We start from the raw sequence: 15,102 nt of genomic DNA on the forward strand, positions 1-15,102 counted from the left end.
TCCACTAATATTCAAGCAGCTTGACACCACCCAGGATAAAGCAGCCCACTTGATTGGAACATCCTCACCTTCTACCATTGATGCACAACAGCAATATGTGTCATCTACAAGATGCACTACAGAAATTCACCAAAGATCCTTAGATAGCACATCCAAACCCATAACCATTTCTGCTAGAAGGACACTTCTAGCCACTTGAAATTTCTCATTCAAGTCACTCATTACCCTGACTTGGAAATATATCACTACTCCTTTAATGTCGCTCGATCAAAATCTGGGAATTCCCTCTTGAATAGCACATGGATACAACAATTCAAAAAGACAGTTCATCTCTACTTCCTCAGAGGCAACGAGAAACTATAATAAATGCCTGGCCTGGCCAACATTACACATATCACGTGAGTGGAATGGATTTCATTGAATAATGGAGTGGTTAACTGGAGGCTTACTCTTGTTCTAATGTTATGGACAATATCACATCAAAACTCAAAATGGTGGCAATGAATATTCTACAGAAAATTTTCAAAACATATTTCAGACTGCTTGCAGTTGCCTTTTCCAAGGTTTTCCATAGAAAATCTTGGTTTTATGTAACTTCTTAGACCACAATTCTCAAAAGGACAGGGCAGTGAAGCTGGTCTTGCTAGCGATATACATTTCTGAGCAAATAAAAATTTTCTTTTCCCCCACACATTGCATTCATAAGGAATTACTAATTTGACTCCTGGACCTCCACCATTTCTTTATTGTATGAAATTTCAACCAATCATATTGAATTGGAGGAACCAAAAACTCATCCTTAATGAATGTGATTTTTTTTAGGGACTGGAACATGGCAGGGATACTTCAGTAATAGTGTGCAAGTTACTGGAGGAAGCTTCCATGGTTCAACTGGTGGCTCCTTAACAGTTCATGATTCATCACAAAGCTGCGTAGAGATATCAAGGTGCAGTCCTCAGTTCTACTAAGTTGTTTTAAAAAAAGGGTAAAAAAATGAGGTCTGCAGATGCTGGAGATCACAGGTGAAAATGCGTTGCTGGTTAAAGCACAGCAGGTCAGGCAGCATCCAAGGAATAGGGAATTCGACGTTTCGGGATAAGCCCTTAATCAGGGCTTATCCTGATGAAGGGCTTATGCCCGAAACATCGAATTTCCTATTCCTTGGATGCTGCCTGACCTGCTGTGCTTTAACCAGCAACGCATTTTCAACTGTTAAAAAAAAATCCAATTTAATTTAAATTGTGATTATACAAAAATGTAATGTTGCTTTATAAGGATTTATTCTCTTGCATTTTGGTTTAATATAGAAATAATAATATATGCAAAACATTTTCACACTTCTCAAAAGCATTTCATGTGAATGAAAATGAAATATGCATCATAGAACACATTAGAACAATGCACACTTGAAACAAAAATGTCTTCCATTTGCTTTTTAAACTAAAATGATTATTTAAGTTATCCGATGTCATCAATTCAATCTTTCATGCTGGTCAGCTCTACTTCATTCTGTTTTCAAGAGTAAGAAAACACAAAATAAGAAAATACTTAAAATCATGAAGCATTAAATACAATGTTTGCATGGTTTAACACAGTTTTCATTTAGATAGTGACACTGGTTATTAAATAAAGAGGTTTGAGTGTGTGATGCTGGAAAAGCACAGCAAGTCAGGCAGCATCCAAGTAGTAGGAGAATTGACGTTTTGGGCATAAGCAATAACACTTCACATTTAAGAGCAATCTTTTGTTCAAAACAGTGTACGGCTTAGAATCATAGAATCCCTACAGTGTGGAAACAGGCCCTTCGGCCCAACAAGTCCACTCCGACCATCCAAAGAGTAACCTACCCATACCCCATTATCTATATTTACCCTGACTAATGCAACTACCCTACACATCCCTAAACACTACAGGCAGTTTAGCCTGGCAGTTCTCCTAAACTGTACATCTTTGGATTGTGCGAGGAAACCGAAGCACCCAGAGAAAACCCATGCAGACACAAAGAATGTGCAAACTCCACACAGAGTTGACAGAAGCTGGAATCAAACTCGGGTCCCTAATGCCGTGAGGCAGTAGTACTAACCACTGAGAGCCACTGTGCTTCACCCTCCTCATCTGCAACCTCAAGTCTCACAAGCCTCCAAGCCCAGACTATCTTCCATTTAGTCCTTTATGTTGAGAAGATAGTAGGCCCTGTCATCAACTCCAAGATCTAAAATTCCCTCCCTAACTCTGTTTCTCTCATCTTCTTTAACATGCTCCTTACATCTTACCACATTGACCAAACACCTGCCATAACATCTCATACAACTCATTGCAAATTTTGCCTGAAAGCTCTCTTGTGAAGTCCCCAGGATGTTTTTAAAAAAAAGAGGTTTTTTTTAAATGGAGATGGCTGTTGTAAAGCTAATTCGGTGCTATTAATTGACAGGATCAGCATTCATGCTAATATGTTATATACATGTTCATTTACTGTCTTGCATTTAGTCTCTCTTATTAAAGAAACACATGCATCATAAAACAAAAAGATGAATGAACTGGTTATATTTTTCAGTCAGTATGAAGCCAATTTCCTACAAGAAATTGGTTAAGGATCACTACTGCCACAGGCTAGATGGTCTATAGTTTGTAATTTTAACTTGAGAAACTGTTTTTGCATTCTTTACGTCAATTCTTGTAAATAAGTTTTCTCAATGCTTTAAGGTGGAATTGTCATACTGAAACAGATTTCACTAAATTAGAAACGTTGGAGGAAAAATAGCATTTGTTAATATTTTTCTGGATTTGCTTCTGCTACTCTTATAATAATGGTAGATTAATTGAAATATCACACCTATTCAATGAGACATGCAAAAAAAACTCCATTTGCAACCAGAGGTAATTAACAATTCACAGTCCATGGGCTTCAGCTTGGCACTTAAATACTATTGCTGCATCATGATTAATTCAAAGATAGAACAATGGAAAAAGCTAGAGATAAAAGTTACAAGTGGGAAGACACACAATGGCTGTTTTAGCCATGTGCAACTCCCAAACCATATCATTGATCCAGTAACATTTATAAATAGAAGAGCTTTTTAAAGCATGGATCTCAAGAAACTAATACAGAAACTTTGTTTCTAAATTTGGTAACATAAGCTTTCAATGTTGGGGTCTATCCATTTGTTAGGAATGTTTCGATATTGACGTCAACCTATTAGAAGCTATGGTATCATTACAACCTGCCTGAACTGGCTTGTTTGCTTGTACTTGTAATTGTGAGATTATGAGTTTTGATGTTTTATACAAGAGGGGATTTTATACAAGAGGGGATCAATGTTCAGAGTTAGAAGGAACAATATTGTCTTCAGGAAAGGGCAGAAGGGCAGACCAATTTCTGTCAATTATTCTGTCCCAATGTCATCAGTTATTCTGAGCACAAGAGAGAATAGAGAATTACTGTGCCATGTAGATGAGTTATATTAGTGTGCTTGGGAGACATGATTACTTTTGTAGGCTTCTTTGCTAGTGTGATGCTGCTCATTTAATAAGGTTACAGTCATAATATCCTAACCTAATCTAGTCCCATTTGCCAGCATTTGGCCTGCATCCCTCGAAACCCTTCCTATTCATATACCCATCCAAATGCCTCTTAAATGTTGTAATTGTACCAGCCTCCACCACTTCCTCCGGCAGCTCATTCCATACACACACCACTGTGTGAAAATGTTGCCCCTTAGGTCCCTTTTATATCTTTTCCCTCTCACTCTAAACCTATGGCCTCTAGTTCTGGGCTCCCCCACCCCAGGAAAAAGATCTTGTCTGTTTATCCTATCCATTTCTCCAAACCCAGCCTATTCAGCCTCTCCCTATAGCTCAAATTCTCCAATCCTGCCAACATCCTTGTAAATCTTTTCTGAACCCCCTCAAGTTTCACAACATCTTTCTGGTTATGTTCTCCTTGTTTTTTTTTCCTCAGGAGGTTGTAAAAAAAAGTTAAAAATCACACAACACCAAGTTATAGTCCAATAGGTTTAATTGGAAGCACATTAGCTTTTGGGACACCGCTCCTTCTTCGGGTGATGAAGGAGCAGCGCTCCAAAAGCTGGTGTGCTTCCAATTAAACCTGTTGGACTATAACCTGATGTTGTGAGATTTTTAACTTTGTACACCCCAGTCCAACACTGGCATCTACAAATCATAAAACAAACAGGCTCTGAAAAGTCTCGGCTTGGATAGGTTTTAGGGCTAATTTGATTATAGCTAACAGATATTGGCTCAGGAAAAGGCTTTCAAGTTCAAAAAAACACTCTTACAAGGAATGGAGAGTGACCAGTTCTCCCAGTTCAGCTTTTCTCTGTTTATTTAGATTTGGTTTCAACAGTCTGGTTATTCACTGAAAGCAGTCAGGCAGTTTTGAGGCTGTTGATCCAAGAAACAGTGACATAGAAGAGGATGTTCCATGCTGCATTTCTCTGACTTTTCTCCTGTACGGCCGTGTTTGATTTTTCTCCCTTTTGGTCAAGGGTGTTTATGGGGATTGTTGCAATTATTTGGAACAGCATCATTCAATTCGGATTATCAATTTGGTTTTCATATAGGTTAAGGTAATCTGTTTCGAGTTTCATTCCGTAATCTTGTAAATAAATACAGTTTTGTTTAGAAGTGGTTTGACCAGCTGCATTGTTCCTGGAATATTTGCTTTAAACAACTAACAAAGTTAGGATCTGGGTTACTTTATTGAAATGTTTTGAGGGGCTCTGACCTAGTCTATGACACCATAACATTTCTCTCTGGATTACTGAAGATAACTAAGAATCCTGGATTTTCCAGGACTGTCCTGAAATTCCCTTTCCAGGCTGCATTATTTCTGTGTAAGTCATTTGGCTTACTTGGATGCCCAGAAGGTGGTGGAGGACTTCTACTGAATTCACGGTGGTTTGTGGCATGATATGTTTGTTCAGAAACAACTGTCCCAAACCACACTTTTCCGACCTCAGAGACTCAGCAAACACCCACCTCCAGACCCTCAGACTCAGCAAACTAAACTCAACCTGACAGGTTTGGATGCACCTACACTATAACATGGCTATATAAATAAATATCCCAGAGAAAGCTTCTGCCTTCCCACTCCATCATCCGCTCATGTATTTTTATCATTTTTAAGAAGAGATAGGTAATTGTTTAGATTTTAAAGGCATCAAATGGTAAGGGAAGAGAGAGGACTGTGGAATTGAAATATAGAATTGAATGGTGAAGCAGGCTTGATGGGCTGAATGGTTGCTTTTAGTTTTTGCACTTCCAGAAAACTGAAGCAACATTCAAAGCCACCTTCAAGTTCCATACAATAGACCTCACCACAGTGCTGCTGTTTTATGTTGACTTCGAAACATATTGGTCTATTACAGTCCCATTCATTCCAAACACACTCATAAGTTCATCAGATATTGGAGCAAAATTAGGCCATTCAGCCCATTGAGTCTGCTCTGCCATTCATTCATAGCTTCATCATCATTTTCCTGCCTTCTCTCCATATCCCTTCAAACCATGACGAAATAAAAATCTGTCTAACTCCTCCTTAAATTTACTCACTGTCTCAGCATCCACAACACTTTGGGGTAACTAATTCCATAGAATCACAACTCTTTGGAAGTAATAGTTTCTCCTCAATATTGGTTTAAATTTGCTACCCCTGATCCTAAGACTATGACCTCTCATCCTTGAATGCCCAAGAGGAAACATGCTCTCTAAGTCTATTTTATACATACCTTTTATCATCTTCAATCTCTCAATTTAATCTCCCCTTATTCTTCTAAATTCCAGACAATACAGGCCTAAACTGTTTAATCTCTTTTCATACGGCAAACTCCTCATATCTCTGGAATAAATGTAGTGAACATCTTCTGAACTGCCTTTAATGCCACTACATCTTTTCTTAAATCAGGGGACCAGAACTATGCACAGTAATACAAAGTGAGGACTGCAGATGCTGGAGATCAGAGTCAAGAGTGTGGTGCTGGAAAAGCACAGCAGGTCAGGCAGCAGAGGAATTGACGTTTCAGGCATGCCCAAAACATGGATTCTCCTGCTCCTCAGATACTGCCAGACCTGCTGTGCTTTTCCAGCACCACTCTAATCTTGACTCACATAAACAGTGCTTCACCTGGAGACCCACTGAAGATATTACCTAATAGGGTGATGAATGTCTGGAAATGAACCCTCCAGCTCAGCTAACAAACCTACATCCAGAACCTCAACCTGAGTTACAAATCTTCTCACCCTGAAATATCTCTGCCCATTATGATAATTAGTCACCTTCCCATTTTCGGCCAGAATACATGACCTCGCACTTATCCATGTTAAATTCCATCTGTCACATTTTGGCCCACTTCTTTCCAGTGCATACAACAAAGAAAATTCCCTGGTCTTTCACATGTATGGACTTAATGTACCTGACTTCAATTCCCCTTTGGAGCCTTCATAGTGGGCGGCACAGTGGCACAGTGGTTAGCACTGCTGCCTCACAGCGCCAGAGACCCGGGTTCAATTCCCGACTCAGGCGACTGACTGTGTGGAGTTTGCACATTCTCCCCGTGTCTGCGTGGGTTTCCTCCGGGTGTTCCCGTTTCCTCCCACAGTCCAAAGATGAGCGGGTCAGGTGAATTGGCCATGCTAAATTGCCCGTAATGTTAGATAAGGGGTAAATGTAGGGGTATGGGTGGGCTGCGCTTCAGCGGATCGGTGTGGACTTGTTGGGCTAAGGGCCTGTTTCCACACTGTAAGTAATCTAATCTAAAAAAATACATACAACTATGTTTGGACTTACTCAGCTTTTAAATATACAGGGCAACTGCTGTACCTGCGAGTCTGGCAGTTTCAGTTACCTGCAGTTTACTGGAGCCCAACATATTACATGGAACAGGGACCGGGGAGTTAAGTTTCCATTTAAATGAAGGGGTTTGCTCCTATCCACTGTTTCAGGCATCCGTGATACAAGTTTGAATGTATTCTCCGCAGGTAAGGGGGGGGGGGGGGGGTGCGGCAACTACTTAATTTCCCCTTAATTTACTACAAATGAAACCATATAGATTCGAAATGTTGGTTTGCTCTCTCTATGGATACTGTCTGACCCACTGTGATCTCCAGTATTTATTGTTTTCAGTCATATCTTCTCTCATCTTCCCTCTATTAATAAAGGACTACTGATGCATATTGAAGTGGGTGTTGAGTATTTTCAACAACCTAGGCCTCATCATTGTCTCTGCAGAACACAAATATATGCAATTGACAGTTAGTCTAAAAGCCTATTTACATTGTACAATCTAAGTTACATGGAGGTCTTTGTGGCGTCCTTAGTTCCAACCACATTGTTAGACAGACTTTTTAGATTAGATTAGATTAGATTACTTACAGTGTGGTAACAGGCCCTTCGGCCCAACAAGTCCACACCGACCCGCCAAAGCGCAACCCACCCATACCCCTAAGCTGACACTACGGGCAATTTAGCATGGCCAATTCACCTGACCCGCACATCTTTGGAATGTGGGAGGAAACCGGAGCACCCAGCGGAAACCCACGCAGACACGGGGAGAACGTGCAAACTCCACACAGTCAGTCACCTGAGGCAGGAAATGAACCCGGGTCTCAGGCGCTGTGAGGCAGCAGTGCTAACCACTGTGCCACCGCGCCACCCACAGACACCTATCAGAATCCTCAATGTTGTTTAGGGATAATACAATACATAGCAACATTCAGGACTTTGTTAGCTTTCACATTAGCACATTGTAAAACTTAAATGAAATTAATCCCAAAGTGTAAGGATTGGAGAGACTGCCATAAGAAAACTAAATTCAGTACATATCTTGGATGATAATTATTAGCTTAGATGATTGAAGTGATTCAAAAATCCTCAAAAGTACCTCCATATGAGTCATATCAGCTTGTGTTTCCATAGACATCCCAGCCTTATCTTCTTGGGATGAGATCAGTGGATTCACTCTGTTGAAAAAGAAACATTTTTTAAGAAATCCATATGAAACAAACAGTACAATGGATTGACAGCAAACATGGAAAATTAGACAAAGTTGATGATCTCAAGCACTTTCATAATAATTTTAATGCCCAATCATTTACCTGATGCATATAAATGCACACACTGAAAGGTGTCTATATTACAGAGAGAATTTGTGCTACCATTTAATGCAGCCATAAAAACTAAATACAATATGTAATTTATGAACTATCCAAAATTATCAGAACGATTCTTTTTGTTTATTCTTATCCCCATTGAGATTCCATCTCATCCTCTAGAGAAATTCTTCTGTCCTTTGGGAATTGAGTTGACAACTTTTTTAAAAGTGGGGTAAATTCACCAATCTTGTTTTACTTGTGGAGAATCACACCCAAAGAGAGTAAATACTTGAGTTAGGGACTTGTAAATTTACATTGCAGCACTCAGCTTTCAAACCAGTGGTTATTATTGGTCATAGCAAAGCAGAACATAGACTCTGCTTTCAGATCTTTCTTGCACCTGTGACTCACTCAAAAGAAAGGTCAATTAACACTCAGGCCTTGTATACCTGGACAGTTTGATTTATTCATGAAATAGGCCATTGAAAAATATTGGCTATTTTGGCACCAGTTTAAAAATTTCTCTTATTTGTTCAAAGGACTGTGATAATCGCCATCTAGGCCAGCATTTATTATTCATCCTGAATTGTCCTGGAAAAGGTGGTGGCGAGATGGCTTCTTGAACCACTGCAGTCTTTGGAGTATAGGGGCACCCACTAGAGGAAGAGAGTCAGAGACAGAGCTACAGCGCAGAAAAGGCCTCTTGGCTAGTTGAGTGTGCACCGAAAATAACTACCTCTAGTGGAGCGCTAATCCCGGTTTCCTGCACATCTTATGATATTTAAAGTACTCAACCAAATATTTCTTAAAAGTTGTAGGTTTTACAGCCTCCACTATCTTCCCAGGCATTGCACTCCAGATGCTCACCAATCTGAGGGAAAACATTTTCTCTCAAATCCCCTCAATCTCCTGCCCTACACACTAAAACTTGTGATTTACCACTCAACCAATGGAAACAGCTGCTCCTTACTCACTCTATCCATACCACTCAATTTTAGGCACCTCAGTCACTTAGAGTACAATGAGGTCTTGATCAAATGGCCAATGGTCTGAGGAGTGGCAGATGGAGTTTAATTTGTGTAAATATGAGGTGCTGCATTTTGGAAAGGCAAGTCAGAGCAGGACTTATACACTTATTGGTAAGATCCTGGGAAGTGTTGCTGAACAGAGACCTGGAGTATAGGAATTCCTTTAATTCCTTTAAAGTGGAATCACAGGTGTACAGGATAGTGAAGGCAGCATTTGGTATGCTTTCCATTACTGGACAGAGCGTTGGGAGGTCATGTTGCGGCTATATAGGACAATCGTTGGCCACTTTTGAAATATTGTGGGCAATTCTGGTCTCCCCATTGGCATGATATGAAACTTGAAAGGGTTCAGAAAAGGTTTACAAGGATGTTGCCAGGGTTGGTGGATTCGAGCTATAGAGAGAGGCTGAATAGGCTGGGGCTGTTTTCCTTGGAGCATCGGAGACTGAGGTGGTAATTTTATAAAATAATAAAGAGAATGGACAGGGTGAATAGACAAGATCTTTTCCCTGGGGTAGGGGAGTCCAGAACTCGAGGGCATAGGTTTAGGGTGAGAGGGCAAAGATATCAAAGGGACCCAAGGAGCAACGTTTTCACACAGAGGGTGGTACGTGAATGGAATGAGCTGCCAGAGAGTGTGGTGGAGACTGGTACAATTACAACATTTAAAAGGCATCTGGATGGGTATATGAATAGGAAGGGTTTAGAGGGATATGGGCCAAGTGCTGGCAAATGGGACTAGATTAAGTCAGGATATTTGGTCGGCATGGACAAGGTAGACCAAAGGGTCTGTTTCCGTGCTGTAAACCTGAATGACTAACTCTACCCCAGAAGAGATTCCAGTGATGCAAAAATGTGAACCCTTCTTCCCTACACCAGCTCCTCAGCCATGCATTCATATGCTCTAGCCACCTATTCCGAACCCCTCTAGCTCATAGCACCAGGGATAATAATACAGATATTACTATCCTCGAGGACCTGCTTTTTAAATTCCTCCCTAATTTTCAATATTTTCCCTTCGGAATCTCATCCGTTTCCATTACTATGTCATTAGTTCCAATGTATACAACTGCTCGTCCCTCTCCCTCTTGAGAATTTTCTGCATTTTTTCAGAGATATCCTTAATCCAGCACCAGGGAGGCATCACCAATTCTGATTTCTCACTGGCAGCCACAGAAATGTCTGTCTCTGCATCCAAGTGTCCCCTTTCATAATCAATTGCTTGAAACCTGACATACAGTAAATTTGCAGACAATACGAAGATAGATGGAGTTTGTGGATAGTGAGGAGGGCTGTTGTCAGCTGCAAAGGGACTTAGATATGATGCAGAGCTGGGCTGAGGACTGGCAGTTGGAATTCAACCCTGTCAAGTGTGAGGTTGTCCATTTTGGAAGGACAAATAAGAATGCGGAATACAGGGTTAACAGTAGGATTCTTCGTAAGATGGAGGAGCAGGGGGATCTTGGGGTCTATGTTCATAGCTCTTTGAAAGTTGCCACTCAGGTGGATAGAGCTTGTAAGAAGGCCTATGGTGTATTAGCATTCATTACAGAGGGATTGAATTCAAGAGTCGTGAGGTGGTGTTGCAGCTGTATAGGACCTTGGTAAAGCCACATTTGGAGTACTGTGTGCATTTCTGGTCGCCTCACTTTAAGAAAGATGTGGAAGCTTTGGAAAAGGTGCAGAGGAGATTTACCAGGCTGTTGCCTGGAATGGAGAATAGGTTGTACGAGGATAGGTTGAGAGTTCTCGGCCTTTTCTCATTGGAACAGTGAAGGATGTGGGTTAATTGATAGAAGTTTATAAGATGATTAGTGGAATAGATAGAGTAGACAGTCAGAGACTTTTTCCCCTGGGTACAACAGAGTGTTACAAGGGGACATAAATTTAAGGTGAAGGGTGGAAGGTATGGGGGGGGAGGGGGATGTCAGGGATAGGTTTAGATTAGATTACTTACAGTGTGGAAACAGGCCCTTCGGCCCAACAAGTCCACACCGACCCGCAGAAGCGCAACCCACCCATACCCCTTACCTAACACTAGGGGCAATTTAGCATGGCCAATTCACCTGACCCACACATCTTTGTGACTGTGGGAGGAAACCGGAGCACCCAGAGGAAACCCACGCAGACACGGGGAGAACGTGCAAACTCCACACAGTCAGTCACCTGAGGTGGGAATTGAACCCAGGTCCTCTGGCGCTGTGAGGCAGCAGTGCTAACCACTGTGCCACCGTGCCGCCCTAAATTTTCTTTACCCAGAGAGTAGTGGGGGCATGGAATGCGCTGCTTGTGGGAGTGGCAGAGTCAGAATCATTGGTGACCTTTAAGCGGCAATTGGATAGGTACATGGATAGGTGCTTAAGCTAGGACAAATGTTTGGCACAACATCGTGGGCCGAAGGGCCTGTTCTGTGCTGTATTGTTCTATGTTCTATACCCTTCATAACATTAGAGCCAGTCACAGTAGGAAGGCTGTTGTGAAACATGCAAGAAATGATTAACGAGGATATTGCCACGGTTGAGCTATAGCGAGAGGCTGAACAGGCTGAAGCTGTTTTCCCTGGAGCATCAGAGGCTGAGGGATGACCTTACAGAGGGTCATAAAATCAAGAGGGACATGTATAGGAATAGACAAAGTCTTGTCCGTGGGGTGGGGGAGTCCAGAGCTAGAGGGCTAAGGTTTAGGGGGAAGAGGAGAAAAATTGAAAAGGGACCTCAAGAACAATGTTTTCATGCAGAGGGTGGTATGTATATGGAATGAGCTGCCAGAAGAATTTGTGGAGGCTGGTACAATTACAGCATTTAAAAGGCATCTGATGGTTACATGAACAGGAAGGGGTTAGAGTGATATCGGCTAAATGTTAGCAAATGGAACGAGATTTAGTTAGGACAGGTTGGGCCGAAGGATCCGTTTCCATGCTGTCCATTTGACTCTAATCACATCCCTCCTCAGCCTTCTCTGCTCTAAAAGACCACAATCCAGGCCTATCTAGTCTTTCCCAAAATCTCAATTTCTCCATTTCAGACAACATCCTCCATTTCCCCTCTGGTACTGCCACATTTTTCCTATAGTGAGGTGACCATAACTGCACACAACTATGGCTAACACTGTACTACTCCAACATTACCTCCTTGATCATGACTGATGAAAGCAAGTGTCCCAGATGCCTCAACTATCCTATTCATACATTCTGCCAGCTTCAGGGATCTGTCAAGAATTACCTCAACATCCCTCTGTTCCTCTGAGCTACCCAGTGTTGTGCCATTCATTAAGTGCTCCCTTCATCTTCTTCCAATATGCATCACCTTGCACTTATCAGGGTTAAATACCATCTTCTACTGATCTGCCCATCTGACCAACCCACCCAAATCTGCGATTTTGGAGATGATTTGTAGCTCAGATTGTGGATCAAGTTGTAAGCTTGCTTGCTGAGCTGACAGGTTTTCAGATATTTCATCAGCATGCTGTAACATCATCAGTGAGCCTCTGATGAAGCGCTGGTGTTCTGTTCCACTTTCTATTTATATGTCTTGGTCTGTTGTGGTGGGTGATATCATTTCCGGTTCTTTTTTCTGAGAGGTTGGTAAATGGAGTCCAAATCAATGTGTTTATTAATGGAGTTCCACTTTGAATGCCAGGCCTCTAGGAATTCCCATGCATGTCTTTGTTTAGCCTATCCCAGGATGGATGTGTTGTCCCAGTCGAACTGGTCTTCTCCTTTGTCTGTATGTTTGGATACTAGTGACAGTTGGTCATGTCTTGTGGTGGCTAATTGATGCTCATGTATCCTGATGGTTAGTTTTGTGGCCATTTGTCCAATGTAATATTTGCTGCAGTCCTTGCAGGATATTTTGTAAATGACATTAATTCTGCTAGTTGTTGGTATGGGGTCCTTTAAATTAATCAGGAACTGTTTCAGCGCAGTGGTAGATTTGTGGGCTACCATGATGCGAAGTAGCCAGAGTAGACTGGTCATCTCCAAGATGTCTTTAATGTATGGTAGTGTGGCTAGGGTCTCTGGCCGCGTTGTATCTTCTTGTTTAGGTCTGTTGCGTAGAAATTGGCAGACTGTGCTGATCAGGTACCCATTATTCCCGAGTACATTGTATAAGCGTCTTTCGTCGACTCCTTCTAGCTCCTGGGTGCTACAGTGATTTGTGGCTCATTTAAACAATGTCCTGATGCAGCTCTATTTGTAGGTGTTGGTATGATCACTCCTGTAATTGAGCATCTGGTCAATGTCTCTCTCTTCTGTAGATGCTGGTTTGCACATTTCCATTGGTTTTTTTGTTCTACTATGATGTCTAGGAAGGGGAGTCTGTTGTTGTTCTCTTCCTCTTTGGTAAGCTTTATACTGGTAAGGATTTTGTTACTTTGTATTTGTGGCTTCTTCTCATTTGTTGCGTTTTGTGGTGACAAAGGTTTCATCCCAGATAGTGGGCCCAAAGCTTGGGCTGGATCTTGGAAGGGCTGTTCTTCTAACCTCTACATAACTGCTTCTGCTAAGAGTCCCGATATTGGTGATCCCATAAGCGTCCCATAGATTTGTTTGGAGCTTACCACTGAAGGTGATGTGGGTTGTGAGGCACAGGTCCACTAGTTTGCTGATGGAGTTTGTGCTGTCAGGTGTTAGTGTCCTTAATTCGTCTAGCAGTGAGATCAGTGTTTCTTTAGCTAGGGTGATGTTTATTGATGTGAATAGGGCTGCCACATCGAAGGAAACCATAACCTCATTGTCCTCTACCTTGGTTCTTTGAGGATGTTCAGGAATTTCTGAGTTGAGTGGATAGAGTGGCTAGAGTCTTCTACAAGGTGTTTCAGTTTGCGTTGCAGCTCCTTTGCTAGTCTGTATGTTGGTGTACTGGGAGATGAGAATATGGGTCCGAGGAGGCCTCTTGTTTATGTCCATTTGGTAATCCACAGAAACGAGGTGTGTTGAATCCTTCAGGTTTCATTCTTTAGAGGTCTGCCTTGTTAATTTTACCTATCATGTGAAGTTTCGTCTGGGGTGCTGTAATACAGCTTTCTAGCTGTGGAATCAGATCCATTGCCACCTGTTGTTAGGTGTTGATATCTGCGAATAGTATGCTTGTTTTTTCAATGTTTTGTGTTCTGTTCAGGATGAGAGTCATGCGCCTTTTATCTGCCAGTAGGATGACGAGATTTTGTCTTTTTTGAGACATTTCAGTGCTTCCTTTTCCAGAGTGTTGAGGGTGTTCACTTCTTTCCTTCTGCTTAGTGTTGGTGCTACTGTCCGTCTGATGGCCTGTTGGATTTCTTCCGTCAGTCCGTTGTCTTTCAGGGTGGATTCCAGTGCTGCTAGGAAGTCCTTTTTGTCCATGCCCCTGTGGTTGAAGTTCATCCCTCATATTAGGACAGCTTTTTCCATGCCCATGAGTGGTTCAGCACATTGAAAGAGCTCCTGAAGAATTTAAAGACCCCATACTAACAACCAGCAGAACACGACGTTCTATTCAAAATACCCTGTAAGGACTGCAACAAATATTACATTGGGCAAACAGACAGGATTCTAACCAGCAGGATACACAAGCACCAACTTGCCACAAAAAGACATGACCAGCTATCACCTGTATCCATACACACAGATGAAGAGGGAGACCAGCTCGACTGGGACAGACTAAACAAAGACACATATGGGAAATTCCTAGAAGCCTGGTATTCAAACCAGAACTCCATTAACATATCAATTTGGACCCCCTTTTCCAACCTCTCAGAAAAAGAACCAGAAGTGACATCACCCAGCACAATAGACCGATATACATAAATAACAGGCTGGACAGAACACCAGCGCTTCAGAGATGTGATGATGATATCTAGCACAGTCACGAAACATCAGCAAACAAATCTACCAGCTCAGTGAGCAAACTTACAAACCATCTATATCTTCCTGTAACCTGCAACTATCTTCATCACTACTAATTTGGTGCCATCTGCAAATTTGCAG

The 15,102-nt window shown here is 41.8% G+C and overlaps 1 protein-coding gene across 1 annotated transcript in view; it reads right to left on the minus strand.

The window, feature by feature from the left end:
* Positions 1-1,463: 1,463 nt before the first annotated feature.
* LOC132832322 (synaptonemal complex protein 2-like) overlaps positions 1,464-15,102 on the minus strand; it is a 94,307-nt gene continuing 80,668 nt past the window's right edge. Inside the window, exons 10-11 of the mRNA XM_060850236.1 lie at positions 7,899-7,977; positions 1,464-1,509 (exon numbers count right to left, since the gene is read on the minus strand). Of these exons, the coding sequence (XP_060706219.1) occupies positions 1,477-1,509; positions 7,899-7,977 (112 nt within the window). The 3' untranslated portion in view covers positions 1,464-1,476. The remainder of the gene's footprint in view (positions 1,510-7,898; positions 7,978-15,102) is intronic.

Source organism: Hemiscyllium ocellatum, chromosome 34 (genome assembly GCF_020745735.1).
Source record: "Hemiscyllium ocellatum isolate sHemOce1 chromosome 34, sHemOce1.pat.X.cur, whole genome shotgun sequence".
In the NCBI taxonomy this organism is placed as follows: Eukaryota; Metazoa; Chordata; class Chondrichthyes; order Orectolobiformes; family Hemiscylliidae; genus Hemiscyllium; species Hemiscyllium ocellatum.